This window comes from Schistocerca nitens, chromosome 6 (assembly GCF_023898315.1).
Source record: "Schistocerca nitens isolate TAMUIC-IGC-003100 chromosome 6, iqSchNite1.1, whole genome shotgun sequence".
NCBI lineage: Eukaryota > Metazoa > Arthropoda > Insecta > Orthoptera > Acrididae > Schistocerca > Schistocerca nitens.
Window position 1 is genome coordinate 658,600,319 of NC_064619.1, and position 19,705 is coordinate 658,620,023.

Here is a 19,705-nt window from a genome sequence, read left to right on the forward strand (position 1 = left end):
CTCTGTTCACCCCCTTTTGATGTAAGCAGTGGAACGTGAAAATTGTGCCTGAATTGGTAGTACACTCTTCTGCTGCAACACCAGAGCTTTTGGGAAGACTCCCCCAAACCTATGCTACATAGAGCTGAGTGCTGTTTCAAGGCGAAACCGTAAGACTAGCTACTACCTGTTCGAAAAACATCGCGTGACATCACGTATCAACAGTTCCAAAAACGTTGACCTGCTTATAAATCCATGTGGGGAATACGGGAAATGCGTTCTGATAACTTAAATTCTGTAATACGTTATTGAGAAATTTATTTTAATAAATATTTTGGGGCGGATCCACCTCGGAGCCTATAATTACGAGCCGCGCCTGGTCTGAGCTAAACTACCCGTTCCAAACACTGCGAGTTCATCGCCACATTGGGCCGTTGCTGCATTCGACTCCTTGCGTCACTCGAAAAGTGGAAAAATCGCGACTAGCCGGATCACACTACATGTCTCAGACAGTCGGCTACTGTCCAGTTTCTGTGTTGTTCGGCCAACTGAGAACGTGCAGCTTTATGTGGTACTTTGAAGAATGCCCTGTGAGGTACCAGACTCCAAATTTCCATTGCACGCAGTTTCCTTCCAAATTCTCATTCGGGAATTGATTGAGGCGAATCTGCTTTCACTGAAAGTTGCAAATCCTGTCTGGTTTGAAACGTACTGTCTTTGACAAGGCTTTTGACACACGTCTCCAGTCGCTGTCCTTTAGGATCTTTTCACGATCACTGTTCTTACTCCGTGTTGGATGGCTGTGAGTGGTCCGCCATTCTTTGTATACATGCTGGTCACTCCGCACTGATACACCAATAAATCTGACGATTTGATTCAGTGTGGTCACGTGCACGTCCAACTACGACAGCTCCTGTCTGCCATTGTGTCACGTCTTTACGTCGACCCCATCTTACCGCGTTGATTCCATCCAACCGTCCGGCGCATCGCTTCACTTCTCTGCCATGACCTGCTGTATGTCAGCGATGGAGGGTCATGCGACAGTCTGCCAGCAGTTCTACACCGTATACAGTATACCAAAGCGATCAGTGTGATTTTTTTTTTATAGGGGAGGCTAACATTTTGTATGGTGAGCTTTTGTTTATGTATAAAATACTTATATTTTTCAAATTTTAGTAAAAACTTCTAAAATTCCATAAGAAATCATGCCACCATCATAAAATGATCTCACGTTTGATGTGAAACTAAATGTGTAAAATAAATAATTCGTTAAAATTGTAACGGCTGAACTGTTTTCTAGGTGCTATGTTTCTAATGCAGATTTCTAGACCGATTACGGTTCAATAAATACTTATTGCTTCTTGTTAGCCTTTGGATTCTATCTGCTGCCTGTCTTCGTTCTGTTCACAGAGCTACCCGGACGAGGAGCACCGGCTGAGTAGCGTAAATGGTCACGTGTACCGTACCATCGACGAGTTCTTCCTGAGGTGCTTCGACCGAACTCCTCTTCTGGTCGACATTATCAGCGAACTCATCTCCTAGAGATGTTTATACTCCAGTCTTAACCACTGCTGTAAACTGTTGCAAATGTTTACCAATAGCTGTTGGTTTTACAGAAACTATCGTTGTAGATAAGTTACATCAGTACGATTCTACACACTGTCGATGTTAATTTCTCCTTCTCTTTAGACATCAGCTGCATCCTATCTTGATGTGTTATATGGCGTTCAGACCTTTAAATGGTCCTGCTTGTACCATGCATTTTATATCAGACAATTCAGTTTTCCATTTGAGCAAAACGAAAAGTGTTAATCATAGTGCCTAACGACAGCAAAAGGTGATTTACAGTTACATAAATTTCACCTGTCAGGCGAGAGGATATCTAGGTTTGGAGCTGTGGATGGTAGACAGATTAGTTTCGTGGAAGGGGAAATGGTTGGGGAAACACAGATTTTTCCAAAATAAACATAATTTGTTCAAAACTTTTATTAAAGCCAGACATGCAAGTACCGCCAGTTTATAATGCGCACCTGCTACCTGCAATGTGCTTAACTGAAACAGTATATAAAGGGTGATATAGCTGTTCCCACTGTTGTCGTTTTATGCAATCGGTAATGTTGTATTTGGCCTTTATTTTCCCTAGCTCGCTACGCATAAACTATTAGTCCTACAGAAAAAAATTAACACCACCGTTTTGTAGGAAATTAAACGTAGTTAAATTCCGTACTGGGATACGTTTTCGCTGAGGGCACGATTTTCGAGTTATTCAAGAAAAACGTACAAAAGGGATCCTTAAACGCACCTTCACCCACACTCATCCCTCCCCAATCAGGATTTCTAGTATGTTGTTCGTGGCACTCCTTCCTATCGCTGTACAGAAATTTCCAACTATGCGAACTATTCCCGACATTCGACTTTTATGGTCAATATTGATTGGGCTATTACGCCACCTGCATAGTCAGCTACTTTGTTATCATTGTTAATTTAAAACTCCCCGTCATTGTAATGAACGAGAAAAGGAGTTACGCAAAAATTAATAACGTTGACAATTCCGAACGTAACCCTTACAAACACAGTAGTTTCGCAGTCAGAAGACCTGATACCGATGTATTTGTTTATTTTATGCTGCTATAATCTACTAAATTGTTATGTAAAATTTACACATACGTCAGTTTTACAATTCATAAGTGCTCGACTAAGCTGGTCGCGTAATAACGCCTGTCTGTGAAGACCAAAAAAGGTAAATAATTCGTGCAGTCCCGAATTTATACAGTGATAGGACAGAGTGTCATACTAGAAATCGTGATCGGTGGAGCTGAGCGAGGGTGTGGGGGTGCGTTTCAAGATAATTTGTATATATTTTTATTGAATAACTCGAAAACTACAGCCTCTAGCGAAAACATATCCCTGTACAAATTTTATTACATTACATTTACTACAAAAATTTCCTGCTTTTTCCCACTAATAATTTGTGCGTAACGAGCAAGTGAATATAAAAATCAGTGTGTGGTTTATGAAGGCTAGCTATAACGTTGGAGGTTGCATAAAACGGCAACAGTAGGGGCAGCTGAATCTGTTTAGTTTCTATGAATTTGGCCGTCAGGCAGATACGGTTCATATACATTCCCATTTTCGTAGATTTTGACAATAACTAATGCATGGGGGCTTAATTATAAAAAAAGAATGCAAATAATTTTAATTTTCAGTAGCTGTAAGTCCGATTACGAAGTCTCGTAAACGGTTGGCCCTGACTAGTTTTAGTACGCAATCCGACTGCATAGAATAACAACAAAGAATGAAAGAAAATTTTCGTTAACACAATTCATTAATTAAGTCCCCAGCAACTATAAAACGTACGAAACCAAAGTTCAAGTGTAACTGTTCTATGTGTGGAAGTGTGATTCAACGTACACATCTGGCACGGTTCTTCTTCAATAAGACAAGAAATTTTAAATACCATTTATACTGAAGTAATTAAAAAAAATAGAAATACTATAATTGCGCAAGAAAACCAGAATTACACTCTAATACAAGAACACGAGCCAGATGCTTTGTTGACTGAACCTGTAATGACGCATTATTTAAGACATTGAAATAATGAAAAAAAAGGAATTTTTTTTACCTTCATATATATTGTCGAAAAGCACTCTGATCATTACAATATCTCCATTCGAACAACATCTGCTGTCTAGCCCATCAAACAACTGCATAAAACGTGGAATAAGCACTCCCTACTACATCTCAACACCGACTCACTACTACCACATCTCAACAAGCACTATCGACTACGACTTCTCGACAAGCACTGCCAGTGGAGGCGGCTGAATAATACTCTTTGGCGCAATCTCTGGCGCTGTAGCTCAGTGTAGCCACCTTTCATATGCCCTTCCTCCACAGGCCAGAATTTGATGGTATTTTTGCCAGCATTGGTGGTGAAAATACCACCAAATTCGTCCAAAGAAGAAAAAAAATTACAGACAAAAATAAAAGATAATATTAATAATTAAATCACATAACTAGCTAAAATTTTGGCTTTGCACTGACCCTTCAATAACCTAATATATAAAATACAGTAGACAATACAAATTCTTTCATACATGTGACTTTACATAATAGTTCACACAATACACAAAAAATCAGTTTATACAAATGTTCACATAAAATACTTTTAATTATTTAAAAAAAAAACAAGTAGTTGATAGTTCCAGCAGTAGCACCCAGCAATGGTCAACAGGTGCAAACAGCAAGAAGTAACATCATTTCAGTAGAAACAGTTTCAACAGTGGCACCCAGCAATGTTGAGTAGGTGCAGACACCAACAAGTGACATTATGTCAGTAGAAGCAGTTCCATTAGTGACACCCATCAATGTTGAACAGGTGCAGACACCAACAAGTGACATCATTCAGCAGAAGCAGTTCCATTAGTGGCACCCAGCAATGTTGAACAGGTGCAGACAGCAACAAGTGACATCATTCAGCAGAAACAGTTCCATTAGTGGCACCCAGCAATGTTGAGTAGGTGCACACACCAACAAGTGACTTCATTTCAGTAGAAGCAGTTCCATCAGTGGCACCCAGCAATGTTGAACAGGTGCCGACACCAAGTGACATCATTTCAGTGAAGCAGTCCATCAGTGGCACCTAGTAATGTTGAGCAGGTGCAGACACCAACAAGTGACATTATTTCAATAGATGCAGTCCATCAGTGGCACCCAGTAATGTTGAGCAGGTGCAGACACCAACAAGTGACATCATTTCAGCAGAAGCAGTCCATCAGTGGCACCCAGCAATGTTGAACAGGTGCAGACACCAACAAGTGACATTATCTCAGTAGAAGCAGTCCATCAGTGGCACCCAGCAATGTTGAACAGGTGCAGACACCAACAAGTGACATTATTTCAGTAGAAGCAGTTCATCAGTGGCACCTAGCAATGATGAGCAGGTCCAGACAGCAGTCCATAATATTTACTATCACTAATCACACTGTTCATCAGAGTTTATAAGCAGAAATTAAACGTGTCCTAGTGGCACCAATCATGTAGAAAAAGTGCAAGTAACAGTCCATAATATTCACTATCACTAATCACACAGTTCATCAGCAGAAATTAAACATTTCTGTGGCACCCATTATGTTGAAGAAGTGCAGGTAACAGTCCATAATATTCACCATCACTAATCAGACAGTTCAGGCATGAACAATAGTTTGAATGCACACACAATTGCTTTTACAAAATTATTATCAATGCTCTTACACTAAACATACAAATTATAACAAACACACAAATGATATCAGATAATTGTCATATTAACTATTACAAATACACAAATATCAGTAAACCTATAATATTTATGGGTGTCAGTGCAAGCCACAACAAACAAGTAAAATAATATTTAGGAGATAGGTCGGTACCTATTATCTGGGATTAGGAAAGGAAAACACACTCACTCATCTTTCGTCCACATTAGTGCTACTGTGTAATTGAATAGTGTTAACTGTTTAAATGCAATTCCGTCAAAATTTGATGTTCATCATGTGTATCAAGTAGTAGTGGCAGCAATGTATAACAGTCAATAATAGTTAGTCAACGTCATAGTCATCATGTCAAGACTAATGTTTGCCAAGCCAGATCAAAATGTACAGTTGCTGAACAACTGTCAGTGTGCCAAGATATGCAATTGCTTCCTCTCTCAAAAAAAAAGTATATACTGCTTATTGATTTAACAAAGTGTGTGTGTAGACAATCTTCTTTCCACTTGAGTGTTCTAGTCTGCTATCTTCATCCTCCTTGTTCCATATAGACCAACAAAAAATATGCTCCTCACTTACTTTACCTCTTATCCACCAAAACTCCAATAATCATCAGCATCACATAATCTCAATACTTCAATAATACCTCTTACGTCGATACATATAAATCTTATCATCAATATCATTTACCTTACCTCTTGTCCACCAAAACTCCAATAATCATCAACTTCACACAATCTCAATACCTCAATAATACCTCTTCAATACGTCGACACATATAAACCTTATTACCAATATCAATTCACTTCCATAACAACTATTTCCTCTAGTCAGTCTCCTCGAACAAGTACAGATAAAATCTAGTGCAAACTTCAATTCATTATCCCATACAATCCGAAGACACAGTGTCCACACACAACCTCTGTGTAATCCATCTGACCCATATCTTCTACTCATTATGAATCATAAAATACAATTTGGTTTCCTTGTTCATCATTAAATAAAAGAAATGCATACATGACTTCTAACAGCCTTTAGTTTGAATAACTCTCAGTAAGTAAGTACGAGTACGTAGTATGAAAGATCACATAAGACTTCGAGTGAATAAATCGTAATATTTCACAGTGTGTATACCACTTCAAGAATCATGGCAGAAGAAAACATGTGGAGTATTTTTTGTGTCAAGTGTCACTTGCTATTTCAATTGCTCACGAAGAATGCAGTCTAATAGCTGTCAATGGTCTAAACCTAGTGTTGGTATGTCATGTCGTTAGCTTCCTTCCTATTAGCATAAATTTATACAGCTTCCATAAAACCTCCAGCTCATGTGACTTCAATGAAGTTTCTTGTACCAACGTCGTTCGTAGAATTATAGCAGTTCATTTTCTTATCTTAAAATATAAAGCACTGAGCGTAAGCAAAACATGCAATAGCGAGTAAATATACTAGTAGAGAACAGAATGTCAACAAGTGGATGCAGCACAATCCCTACAACGAGGCTCTGCCAAGCGAACAATAATTAATACCATAGTGTAACCTAAACTGTATGTTCGTACACTGTACATCAGCATTTCTATATACCGAATTAAAGAGTAGTTATGACAACAAACAGAAATGTATAAATATGCAATCCATACGCAAAGCAGCAAATAGGTATCTTACACAATAAACAGGTCATTATCATCATATCAGCATAAGCAAATAAATGTTCATACGTAATCTTAATAAGTAAACATGAAGGCGCAAGCAGATAAATCACAAAGTATAACTTACATACATAACCACAGTCAGCACAATTGATCAGGTGACAATTATAATTTAAATAAATAAGCACAGCAGGCACATAATAAAAAAAATGTGACATCAGTGAAAAAGCGGTGCAGCCAAGCGATGCATAATATACATAAGTAACAACCCTGCTCATTAATCAATCATTGTCAAAATCAGTAAATGCACGTCGCTTCGTAAGTAAATTCATAGAACATGAAATTTAGCACAAAGTATAAATCACGTAATCGCAAGCAGCAAATTACGTCTAAAGTACGTACCTAAGTGGAATTATGTTACCTGAAAAATAAACTCAATTAATAGTTACCCTTTTTAGTTTATTACTTTATTCTTCGAAATTACATTCTTCCTGAAAATTTCTCGATAGCAAGTCCTCTTAACGTCGGACACGCACAGGATTTACCTGAAGTTCTTAAATATTTTATACAACCGTATCCTGAAAAATACTGAACGTTAATAACATAATTTATCAAGTCACTATAGCTTTATACTGAATTTAATCCGAGAAATTAGACTGTGTATTTGTTTACGGCTGTTAGTGCATTCGCACTGAGCGCTCGATCAGCTGTAGGCGCGTGACGTAGGAAGTAATTGTTTGCGGTCAACGACTGCCTTATGCGGCGCGCAGACTTGACTGTTGCTTTGAGTCTGTGCCGCCGCCGGAACACGGCGCGGTATCCTTGCATTCTCCGTGTGTTTACGTATAACTGTTGATGTCTCAAAAGTATGTCATTCCACAAAAATTTTAACGTTTGATATATGATGTATTCCCTTAGAGCGTCGAGATTTAAGAGTTTCTACTTCGACAGTGTTATCATGAATAATTTTGCGAACTCTATATGGACCGTTATAAAGCAGAAAAAATTTGCGACATAAGCCTTTTCCTTTGTGAGACAAACTATGAGACTTAATTAACACCTTCTGACCAACTGACAAGGTTTTTAAACGACCAGGACGTTTAGCTGATTTCTCTCTTCTAGCAGCCGCAGATGCAATATTTCGTAGAGCCAGGTTGACAACTTCAGTATGCCGCAGTTTCCGTGTAGGTGGAAAAGGAACGATTTCAGAAATGCGATTTGTCGGTGCTTTGTTTTTTAATATCAGTATAGGCGGTAAAGAAGTTAAATCATTAGGGAGTTCATTCAGAATGTTTTGAAAAATATGAAGATACTGATCCCACGTTCTGTGATTCTGATGACAATAAAGACGACACAATTTATTGATTTCCTTCATCCATCTCTCTGAAGCGTTAGATTGAGGGTGAAAAAGTGAAATGAAAATTGGTTTAATCTTACGACGCCGTAGAGTACGAGGCCAAATTGTAGAGCGAAACTGTGAGCCATTATCTGATATAACCTTATCAACATGACCCACTTCTTTAAGAAAATGTTTGATGAAAGCGTTAGATACTGAACGAGCTGTTGCTTTGCGTAAAGGTGTAAGACACGCATATTTTGATGTCAGTTCCACTGCTACGAAAATGTACACAAAACCATTAGTAGAACGAACCACTGGACCGAACAAATCGACTGCAGCCATCTCCTTTAATTTCGCTGGAATGATAGGAAACAACGGTGCTCTGTGAGAAATAGTTGGCGGCTTAGCCTTTTGACATAATTTGCATTTGGCAAGAACAGATCGAATACGTTTTTCCATATTACTGAAGTAGCAATTTTCTCGTAATTTATGAAAGCATTTTCTGGGACCAAAGTGTGCATAACTGAAATGTGTGTACCAAATCAATTTATTGACCCACTCATCAGGAATACAAACTAACCAAACAGAGTTGTCAACCGATTTTCGTTTAAAGAGAACTTTCCAGATAGTTCGCAAAAACGAGGTGTGACCAAATTGTCCAATCTAACAAAGCGTCTAAGAAAATTACAGACACCAAGGAAACTACGAACATCACGTTTTGTGGTAGGAACAGCATAATTACGAATAGCGTCTAGTTTCTCTGGATCAGGAAGAATACCTTCTGTAGAAATAATGTGACCAAGAAATTTCACCTGAGAACGACCAAATTCAGATTTTTCCAAGTTCACTGTAATGCCAACTCTTGCAAAAATACGTAATAATGAATCCAAAATTTTGTTGTGCTCACTCCAAGAACGTTTCGCAATAAGAATATCGTCAACATATAAAGTAAAATTGTCACGAAGATAAAAAGGTAAGATTTCGTTTAAACTACGAATGAATGCTGATGAAGATACAGTAAGTCCAAATGGTAATTTCCGAAATCTCTTTTGGGTAAATTAGTCATATCCGGTTATTCTTTAACGACTCTATAGATAGATTGATAGTCGAAGAGTTGTTTTGACAGATGCAAAGAATAGTAAAAGAGTAGGCAGCGGTGCAGAAAACTAAAAGGGAAATAGCACCACTACAGCTCGGGGCCCTATGCACGCTACGGCACATATTCACTTAGTGTAGTGAATCCCCTGAGGACTTTAATAGCCGCACATAATTTCTAGTTTGTGACTTAGTGGCCAATTTCGTGGAAGTGCGTACATAAATTGATCTATCCATGAACATGGATGTATGACATTCTTAGAATTGCGAAAGATCTTAAATTTCCGAACAGTCAAAAAGTGTTTATAGTCAAAGTTTTCGCCTCGTGGCGACAAAGACCTACCGCGTCTGTCCCAGTCCCAATGTCGATTATTGTCAGGTTCATGCGCCTGGCGCTCTCTTGTTGCATCCCGTAAATGAAACAAATTATTTTCTTCAAAGCCCTCTGCTATCTGTGATTCTAAATTTCTTCTGCTGTCTTTTCCTACGATTTCGCGTTCAATTTGTTTGACTTGCTTTCGTAATGCCTCAACTTCCCTCTTAACGCGTTCATTAAATTTTCCCTGATTTTCAACATGTTTATTTATGTTCTGATACTCTTCAGTTTCTGCAAATGGTAATGGAGCTGTATCATTCGAATCTCTGTCCCCATTTAAACTAAGACTTGTCAATTTATCTGAAATCTCCTCAACTCTTTCCGATAAGTCACCTAATTGTTCTTTCTGTTTATTTACGTCTTCTGTAAGTGTCGCGACTCGGGTTTCAGTATTGACACATTTAATAGTTAACTGTTCATATTGTTGTGTTAGATTATTTATTCTGTCATTTGGTACGGATTCCTCGATTCTCTCAAATATTTCCTCCTTATCGTGTGCACGTTGTAAATTTAACTCTGAAAATTTTTGTACTATCACGCGATCTCTTTCTTCCTGTTCTCTATCCTGTTCCTTTTGTCTAATCTCTACTGCAATTAATCTATTATTGTGAGCATTCAAAATCGGTTGTACTTCTTCTCTGATTTCTTTCTTTAATTCATCTTTCATGTTTTTGAAACATGTCCCTATTCGTGAATCTAACCATGTTTCCATTGTTTCCATCTCTGTTTTAACTGTTCCTATTTGTGAGTCTAACCGTGTTGCGAAAGTTCCCATCTCTGTTTTTAATTCAGATCCTAACTGTGATCCCAGTGAGCCTAACCGTGTTTCCATTGTTCCCATACCGGTTTTAATTGTTCCTATTTGTGATCCCTGTGAGTCTAACCGTGTTTCCATTCGTGCTCCCAAATTTAATATAGCACTCATCAACTGCTCCATATCTTCTGTCGTTAATCTCGTATTCTGTGAATTTTCTGATTGAGAAAAAATTTGAAATGGTTCCGAACTATTTTCCCTGCTTATTAAATTATTTTCTACTTCATTATTCATCATACTGTTTTCCTGTGTTGGCGAATTCGCCATGTCAACAATTTCGTCATTCTCACTATTCAACCTTTCGCCTTTTTCATCGATCGCGTAATCATTTACAAAACATACAAAACTCGTCACTATACAAAAATTACTCACAATGACGCTTTATCACCAACAACAGCATTCACACGAAATGCTTCCCTCAAACACGATTAACGAACAATTGAAATCTTCATAATTGCACAAAATTGTCACACGCATATACAAGACATCAAAAATTAAATTTTGGAAAAATACCATTGGAAGAATGACAATTACCAAATCTACACATGCAATATAGACTACAATTACTAAACTACGAATTACTACAACAATACTGTCTACTATTTTTACAATCAGAAGAATTCCAAGGGACGATCCGAAGCAGCGGTCGCCACGTGCATGGGGGCTTAATTATAAAAAAAGAATGCAAATAATTTTAATTTTCAGTAGCTGTAAGTCCGATTACGAAGTCTCGTAAACGGTTGGCCCTGACTAGTTTTAGTACGCAATCTGACTGCATAGAATAACAACAAAGAATGAAAGAAAATTTTCGTTAACACAATTAATTAATTAAGTCCCCAGCAACTATAAAACGTACGGAACCAAAGTTCAAGTGTAACTGTTCTATGTGTGGAAGTGTGATTCAATGTACACATCTGGCACGGTTCTTCTTCAATACGACAAGAAATTTTAAATACCATTTATACTGAAGTAATTAAAAAAATAGAAATACTATAATTGCGCAAGAAAACCAGAATTACACTCTAATACAAGAACACGAGCCAGATGCTTTGTTGACTGAACCTGTAATGACGCATTATTTAAGACACTGAAATAATGAAAAAAAAGGAATTTTTTTACCTTCATATATATTGTCGAAAAGCACTCTGATCATTACAATATCTCCATTCGAACAACATCTGCTGTCTAGACCATCAAACAACTGCATAAAACATGGAATAAGCACTCCCTACTACAACATCTCAACACCGACTCACTACTACCACATCTCAACAAGCACTCTCCACTACGACTTCTCGACAAGCACTGTCAGTGGAGGCGGCTGAATAATACTCTTTGGCGCAATCTCTGGCGCTGTGGCTCAGTGTAGCCACCTTTCACTAATAACACGAGAAAAAAACCTAAAATTGAAGGTACAACGCTACTGGATCGGCTTAGCGTCCAAAGGCATCTGGTACATTCAGTTGCAAGGACAACAGTAACATGTAACTGTTTAATTTTAAAGTTTTACTATGAATGGCTGTGGGTACCCTTGCTATTCATTATGTGCCTTGATTTTCTTCAAAGGCGACCACTAACTATCAAATAACATAATACATGGCTCATTCTTGACATCAGGCAAATTAAGTGCGGTATAAACCACGCCACTTGAGGATAAACACACACATCTGGATATCTCCAGGATGCCACTGCCAATAACAAACAACGAACTGAAATTTCTCTAGCAATACCAAAATATATTACAACTTGTATTTAGTATCAGATATTTACCAGTGTTAATAAACTGTATTTTCTCCTATTTTTGTTGTTGAGCTGTTTTCTCTATCTGCAGTGGCTCCTAGAGTGCTTCCAGATGGAGAGATGATGTCTGCAGTCGACGTCACCACAAATATTGTTATTGCCTAGTAATTGTTTTTTCTATCATGAACTTTCTGGTTACAACAACACCTAACCATTGTGAATTGTGCAACACTATGAAGAAATAAGTGCAGGAATATTCTATTAATCCTTTCTGTGATTATTCTTTTCTATGTAAAAATGATGTCACCCAATTTCGTTCTGACTTCATGTGCTCCCAAAGCACTTGCTGTTCTATGAACTCTGCCATGCGTCTTTGGCGAAACCAGCGCCAATGACTAGTTCCCATGGTTACACAACATACCGTTTCCTAGAAGCTTGTTTGAGCTCTGTGTTCATTAAGGTTCATATCTTCTCAGAAAACACGTGTTATCTGATCAGTGCACTAAGAACACAGACTAAATTAGGAATTTGTGGGATGTGTGAAGAGAGATTACTTTGAAACTGAATGAGAGAAGGAAATTTAAAACCAAGAATAATGAAGTAAGGACACATTTACACTCAAGAGCCAAAGAAACTGGTACACCTGCCTAATATCCTGTAGGGCTCCCGCGAGTTCGCAGGAGTGCCGCAACAAGACGTGGCTTGGACTCAACTAATGTCTGAAGCAGTGCTGGAGGGAATTGACACCATGAATAGTGCAGAGTTGTCCATATATTCGTAAGAGTACGAGGTGGTACAGATCTCTTCTGAACAGCAGGGTGCAAGGCATCCCTGGTATGCTCAATAATGTTCATGTCTGGTGAGTTTGGTGGTCAGCGGAAGTGTTTAAACTCAGAAGAGTGTTCCTGGAGCCACTCTGTAGCAGTTCTGGGGTGTCGCATTGTACTGCTTGAATTTCCCAAGTCAGTCGGAATGCACAATGGACATGAATGGATGCAGGCAATCTGACAGAATGCTTACGTATGTGTCACCTGTCAGAGTAGTATCTAGACGTACCATGGGGTCTCATGTCACCGCTCCAACTGCACATGCCCAAACCATTACAGAGCCTCCCCCAGCTTGAACAAGCACCTGCTGACATGCAGGGTCCATGGAGTCATGAGGTTGTCTCCATACACATACATCCGCTTGATACAATTTGAAACGAGACTCATCCGACCAGGCAACATGTTGCCAGTCATCAACAGGCCAATGTCACTGTTGATGGGCCCAGGCGAGGTGTGAAGATTTGTGCCCATCGTGGTTACACTAATAGGCCTTCGGCACCGAAAGCCCATATCGGTTCGCACACTGATACTTGTTGATGGTCCAGCACTGAAATCAGCAGCAATTTACGGGAGTGTTGCACTTCTGTCACGTTGAACGATTCTCTTCAGTCGTTGGTGGTCTCGTTCATGTAGGATCTTTTTCCAGCTGCAGTGATGTCAGAGAGTTGATGTTTTACCAGATTCCTGATATTCACGGTACACTCGTGAAATGGTCGTATAAGAAAATCCTCACTTCATCACTACCTCGGAGATGCTGTGTCCCATGACTTGTGCACTGACCTAACAACACATTCACAACGCCAACTTAAATGTTGATAACCTGCCATTGTAGCAGCAGTAACGTACCTAACAACTGCACCAGGCACTTGTTGTTTAACATAGACGTTGTCGACCGCAGCGTCATATTCTGCCTGTTTACATTTCTCTATATTTGAATACGCACCCCTAAGCCAGTTTCTTTGGTGCTTCAGTGTAGAATGCTATATATTGAACTGAGGCGAGAAATTAAGCAAGTCAGAAAGTATCTTGAAAATGAATGTAAGTAGGAAAGCAGGGAATGTATGGCACCCTATACGAAAGAGAAATGCAAAATGTGAAAAACATTGATGTAGAAAATTAATTACAAGGATTAATAATATAGATGAGTTGGAAATGTACAAAAATAACGAGGAACATGTGCAAAAACATAAAGAATTCGTGCAAGAGCTGAACAAAACAGGCCACAAACTTCTGATGCATAATCATCTATCTCATGTCTTATGCTACAAAGGTAATGCTAAAGATCGTGAACAGAAGACTGGGAGGAGAACAGGGAATAACTACGCTGAGGGGCAATTCGGATTTAGAAGAAGCCGGCCGCGGTTGCCGAGCGGTTCTAGGCGCTCTGTCCGGAAACGCGCGACTGCTACGGCCGCAGGTTTGAATCCTGCCTCGGGCATGGATGTGTGTGACGTCCTTAGATTAGTTAGGTTTAAGTAGTTTTAAGTTCTAGGGGACTGATGACCTCAGATGTTTAGTCCCATAGTGCTCAGAGCCATTTAGAAGAAATGTAAGGACAAGGGTTGCAAAAGGATCCATACACATTCTGGGAGAGAGACTCTCTGAGGAGGGACAGGTACTGTACACACGCTGTTGCAGTTGTTCTCCTCTACAAGTTATAAAACAACTGAAGACATGGTTTAATTAGCCACGTAAATATGAGAAACCCTACTCTTGCTGTAGGGTTATCAACGTAGCTTATTTGCCAGAGTGCAACAGCAACAGATTATATTTTTTGAAGTAGAATTTTAGTTTTTCTATCATGTAGCTGATGTGCCTAAAATCAATTTAAAAATAAATTTAAATCAAATTCCTATCAGTTTTGATTATGGTGGTGAAGACTTTCAAAGTTTTGTGTGTGGACGCAACATGCGGTACCATTTCGAGTGTCCGCCTGGGGGCAGTGGGGCAGGCAGGGGCAAAGATGAGCAGGGCTGGACAAACAAATGACACGCAGGCAGTCCTTCAGCCGGGCCGTAGCATAATATGGAGCTGGTCCAGCAAAAGTAGCCAAGGGTGGACACTGCGTCATGCATGCGTAGAACATCTGCATCTACATTTACACTCTGCAAGCCTTCCAACGGTCTGTGGCGGAGGGCACTTTACGTGCCACTGTCATTAGGCCGGTATTACACTATCAAATTTCTTTGTGAAGGATTTGATCAAAGATGTGATCAAATATTCCGTCAAATATATTTGACAAAGATCTCTGACGTAGCGCTAGAAGGGGTATTATACTGTCATCAAATTTTTCGTCAAAGTTCAAGATGGCTGACAACAACTTGTGATTAACCGCAGCAGTTGCACTTAACCGCAATTACATTGTGTGCACATGCGGAAAAGATGTGGGGAAAAAAAAAAGGAACCGTACATACAAGGTTGTCAGTCTTTAATTCCTGGGATTACAACTTGATAATAAATTCAGTTGGGAGGAGCACACCACAGAACTGCAGAAGCGCCTTAACAAATCTGTATTTGCAATTCGAGTGTTAGCAGACATAGGCAACATAAAAATGAAAAAGCTTGCGTACTTTGCCCACTTTTATTCCATAATGTCGCATGGTATAATATTTTGGGTTAAGTCGTAAAGTCAAACAAAAGTTTTCAGAGCCCAAAAGCATGTAATACGTATTATTTGTGGAGTAAATTCACGGACGCCCTGCAGAAACCCCTTCAAAGAACTGGGTATACTAACTACTGCCTCTCAGTATATTTACTCCTTAATGAAATTTGTCCTAAATAATATATCTCTTTTTCCAACAAACAACTCAGTTCATACATACAATACCAGGAACAAAAATGATCTGCACAAGGACTTAAAAGCACTTACTTTAGTTCAAAAAGTGGTCAACTACTCAGGAACACTCATCTTCAATACTTTGCCAGCAAACATAAAAAATTTTGTTACAAATGAAGATCAGTTTAAAAGAAGCCTGAAAGACTTACTAGTGGCCAACTCCTTCTACCCCATTGACGAAATTTTTAATAGAAACAAATGATGTATTTATTCATATCATTTGTATTGTTATTTCAGCTTAAAAAAAATTGATGTGTTCCACATCCACGAGGATTTCCTCAGCACAGATCTATGGAACGAAAAACTAATCTGTGGGTTTTACGACGACATGATAAAAGCATTCAACAAAACTTGTTACGTGAGCTTACAGTGGAAGACGTCAAGTCGTGCACTAATTACTTAAGAATGGATGAGCGTACATTTCTGTATGTGCTCAGTGAAGTGTATCCTCATATCACAAAGCACAATATTCACTCAAGAACTGCTACATCTTCAGAGGACAGGCTCACTGTAACACTCCGATTCCTTGCTACAAGAGAAGGTTATGTTAGGTTAGGTTAGGTTAGGTCACGACAGGTCTCCAATCTTCTTAATCTATTTTTTGTATTCAGGGTGCCTCACGTTGTAAAGCGCCTCATCAGCTTCATACATCTCTATTAATTTTGTAGTTGTCGGCACACACCAATTGTATTTCCCGGCAATGTTTATAAAAACACTACAGACGACAGAATGCTGTAGCGATGCTAGCACTCCATGTGGTAACATGTCACATTGCAGTGAACAGAAGACAAGCGATTTCATTGATCAAATCTACAGCGAGGCCCTAGATTTGATCAAATATTGGACGACATTTGACAAAGTCCCTATTACACTATCAAATATCTTTGACAAAGATATTGGACAAAGATATTGGACAAAGATATTTGATAGTGTAATACCGGCCTTACCTCCCTTTCCTGTTCCAGTCGCATACGGTTCGCGGGAAGAACGACTGCCGGAAAGCCTCCGTCCACGCTCGAATCTCTCTAATTTTACATTCGTGATCTCCTCGGGAGGTATAAGTAGGGAGAAGCAATATATTCGATACCTCATCCAGAAACGCACTCTCTCGAAACCTGGACAGCAAGCTACACCGCGATACAGAGCGCCTCTCTTACAGAGTCTGCCATTTGAGTTTGCTGAACGACTCCGTAACGCTGTCACCCTTACCAAATAACCCTGTGACGAGATGCGCCGCTCTTCTTTCGATCTTCTCTATCTCCTCTGTCAACCCGACCTGGTACGGATCGCACGCTGATGAGCAATACTCAAGTATAGGCCGAGCGAGTGTTTTGTAAGCCACCTCCTTTGTTGATGGACTACATTTTCTAAGGACTCCCCAATGAATCTCAACCTGGCACCCGCCTTACCAACAATTAATTTTATATGATCGTTCCACTTCAAATCGTTCCGCATGCATACTCCCAGATATTTTACTGAAGTAACTGCTACCAGTGTTTGTTCCACTATCGTATAATCATACAATAAAGGATCCTTCTTTCTATGTATTCGCAATACATTACATTTGTCTATGTTAAGGTTCAGTTGCCACTTCCTGCACCAAGTGCCTATCCGCTGCAGATCTTCCTGCATTTCGCTGCAACTTTCTAATGCTGCAACTTCTCTGTATACTACAGCATCATCCGCGAAAAGCCGCATGGAACTTCCGACACTATCTACTAGGTCATTTTTATATATTGTGAAAAGCAATGGTCCCATAACACTCCCCTGTGGCACGCCAGAGGTTACTTTAACGTCTGTATACGTCTTTCCATTGAGAACAACATGCTGTGTTCTGTTTGCTAAAAATTCTTCAATCCAGCCACACAGCTGGTCTGATATTCCGTAGGCTCTTACTTTGTTTATCAGGCGACAGTGCGGAACTGTATCGAATGCCTTCCGGAAGTCAAGGAAAATGGCATCTACCTGGGAGCCTGTATATAATATTTACTGGGTCTCATGAACAAATAAAGCGAGTTGGGTCTCACACTATCGCTGTTTCCGGAATCCATGTTGATTTCTACAGAGTAGATTCTGGGTTTCCAGAAATTACATGATACCCGAGCAGAAAACATGTTTTAGAATTCTACAACAGATCGATGTCAGAGATATAGGCCTACAGTTTTGCGCATCTGCTCGACGACCCTTCTTGAAAACTGGAACTACCTGTGCTCTTTTCCAATCATTTGGAACCCTCCGTTCCTCTAGAGACTTGCGGTACACGGCTGTTAGAAGGGGGGCAAGTTCTTTCGCGTACTCTGTGTAGAATCGAACTGGTATCCCGTCAGGTCCAGTGCACTTTCCTCTGTTGAGTGATTCCAGTTGCTTTTCTATTCATTGGACATTTATTTCGTTGTCAGCCATTTTTTCGTTCGTGCGAGGATTTAGAGAAGGAACTGCAGTGCGGTCTTCCTCTGTGAAACGTGTCCAATTGTGTCATTTGGTAGCCCACATTACTTGCATCTATCCATGAGCGTGGTGAGAGGATACTCGCGTGCGCCCTTGCCCAATGGGGCAGCATTGCAATAGCATGCTGTACGTAATTGTCTATGTTCAGATGGATGTTCTATTGGCGGAATGTTGTTTGAAGTGAGATGTTCAAAGGTGTCCATTATCCTGAATGCACAGCTCAGAGCACCGTCTAAATGGCCTGCAGACGCGATGTATAGTTGCTGTTGTGTACGACTTTGTGCACAGTGGTAAGGGGAGGTGGGCTACAGAGTGGTGTAGCAACTGTCGTCGTAGGGAAGGTTGACAGGAACACAAATGATTAGTAAACAAGGTAACACAGGAAACAGAAGGTTTACTTAACTTGTATTTCTCCAAGCGTACAAAGACTTATTACAAATAATGTACCAAGAGGTGGAGTCCAGATAATACAAGAGCAACAAGGATGAGGCTCCTTGAACTAAAGCACGAATAATAGCGGCAGAGCAGAGACTACGTGGTGTCTGTGTACCGACATGTACGAGGGTCGTTCAATAAGTAATGCCCCATATTTTTTTCTCAGAACATATTTATTATTAAGAGTCAGAATTTGATGACAATATATACTGAAACTATGTCTTTCATTACTTTTATCATTGAAACACTGACCTACAGAATCTTTTCTGACAAAGACAACTAAAGCTTAACCTATTCATTTATTACCCACAATACACAAGCCCAATACAGTCTGACTGCTATAAAGTGACAACATGATTTCCAATAATTAATACAAAAGAATGGCCTTGAATTGCAAGAAATCCTAACAATCATAAAAATCCAAAAAATATGAAATTAAAGAAATGTGAAACTAAACTCATTTCAATCACGAACCCCATTTTTTTATAAGTCACTTATCTCACAGAAAATCTTCAGAACACGAACTACAGCAAGCAGCAACTACAGCCAGGCAAATAAAAATGTTCTAACTACTATAGACTCTAACTACTAGAAGGCATATGGTTAGCAAAAAGCCCCCCTTCTCCCATCAAAATATTTTATCAAGTGTTTTGGTCAGTGGCCAAGACTAAGTTGTTAAAATTTTTATATTAACAGTGTCAAATAGAGCAGGTGCACACAAAGGTTAAGTAATATGCTGTTGGTCAGTAAAGTAAAAATTCTCCTCAGAGTCCCTAAAGAGTCCTAATAACTCACCAAAAGAGAAGTCTGTGCCAGTTTTACGCACAAAGGCTGACAGTATATGAAAATGCACAAGTAAGTAGTGGATAACCATGCAGTCTTTCCAATGCATTTGATAGTGTAGATCATGTTACACTTTAA

The 19,705-nt window shown here is 39.4% G+C and overlaps 1 protein-coding gene across 4 annotated transcripts in view; it reads left to right on the plus strand.

Moving 5' to 3' along the window:
• LOC126263720 (venom dipeptidyl peptidase 4-like) overlaps positions 1-1,634 on the plus strand; it is a 358,865-nt gene extending 357,231 nt beyond the window's left edge. For all 4 annotated transcript variants that reach the window (XM_049960872.1, XM_049960874.1, XM_049960871.1 and 1 more), the window contains one exon: positions 1,390-1,634. In XM_049960872.1, the coding sequence (XP_049816829.1) occupies positions 1,390-1,521 (132 nt within the window). In that variant the 3' untranslated portion in view covers positions 1,522-1,634. The remainder of the gene's footprint in view (positions 1-1,389) is intronic.
• Positions 1,635-19,705: the final 18,071 nt, after the last annotated feature.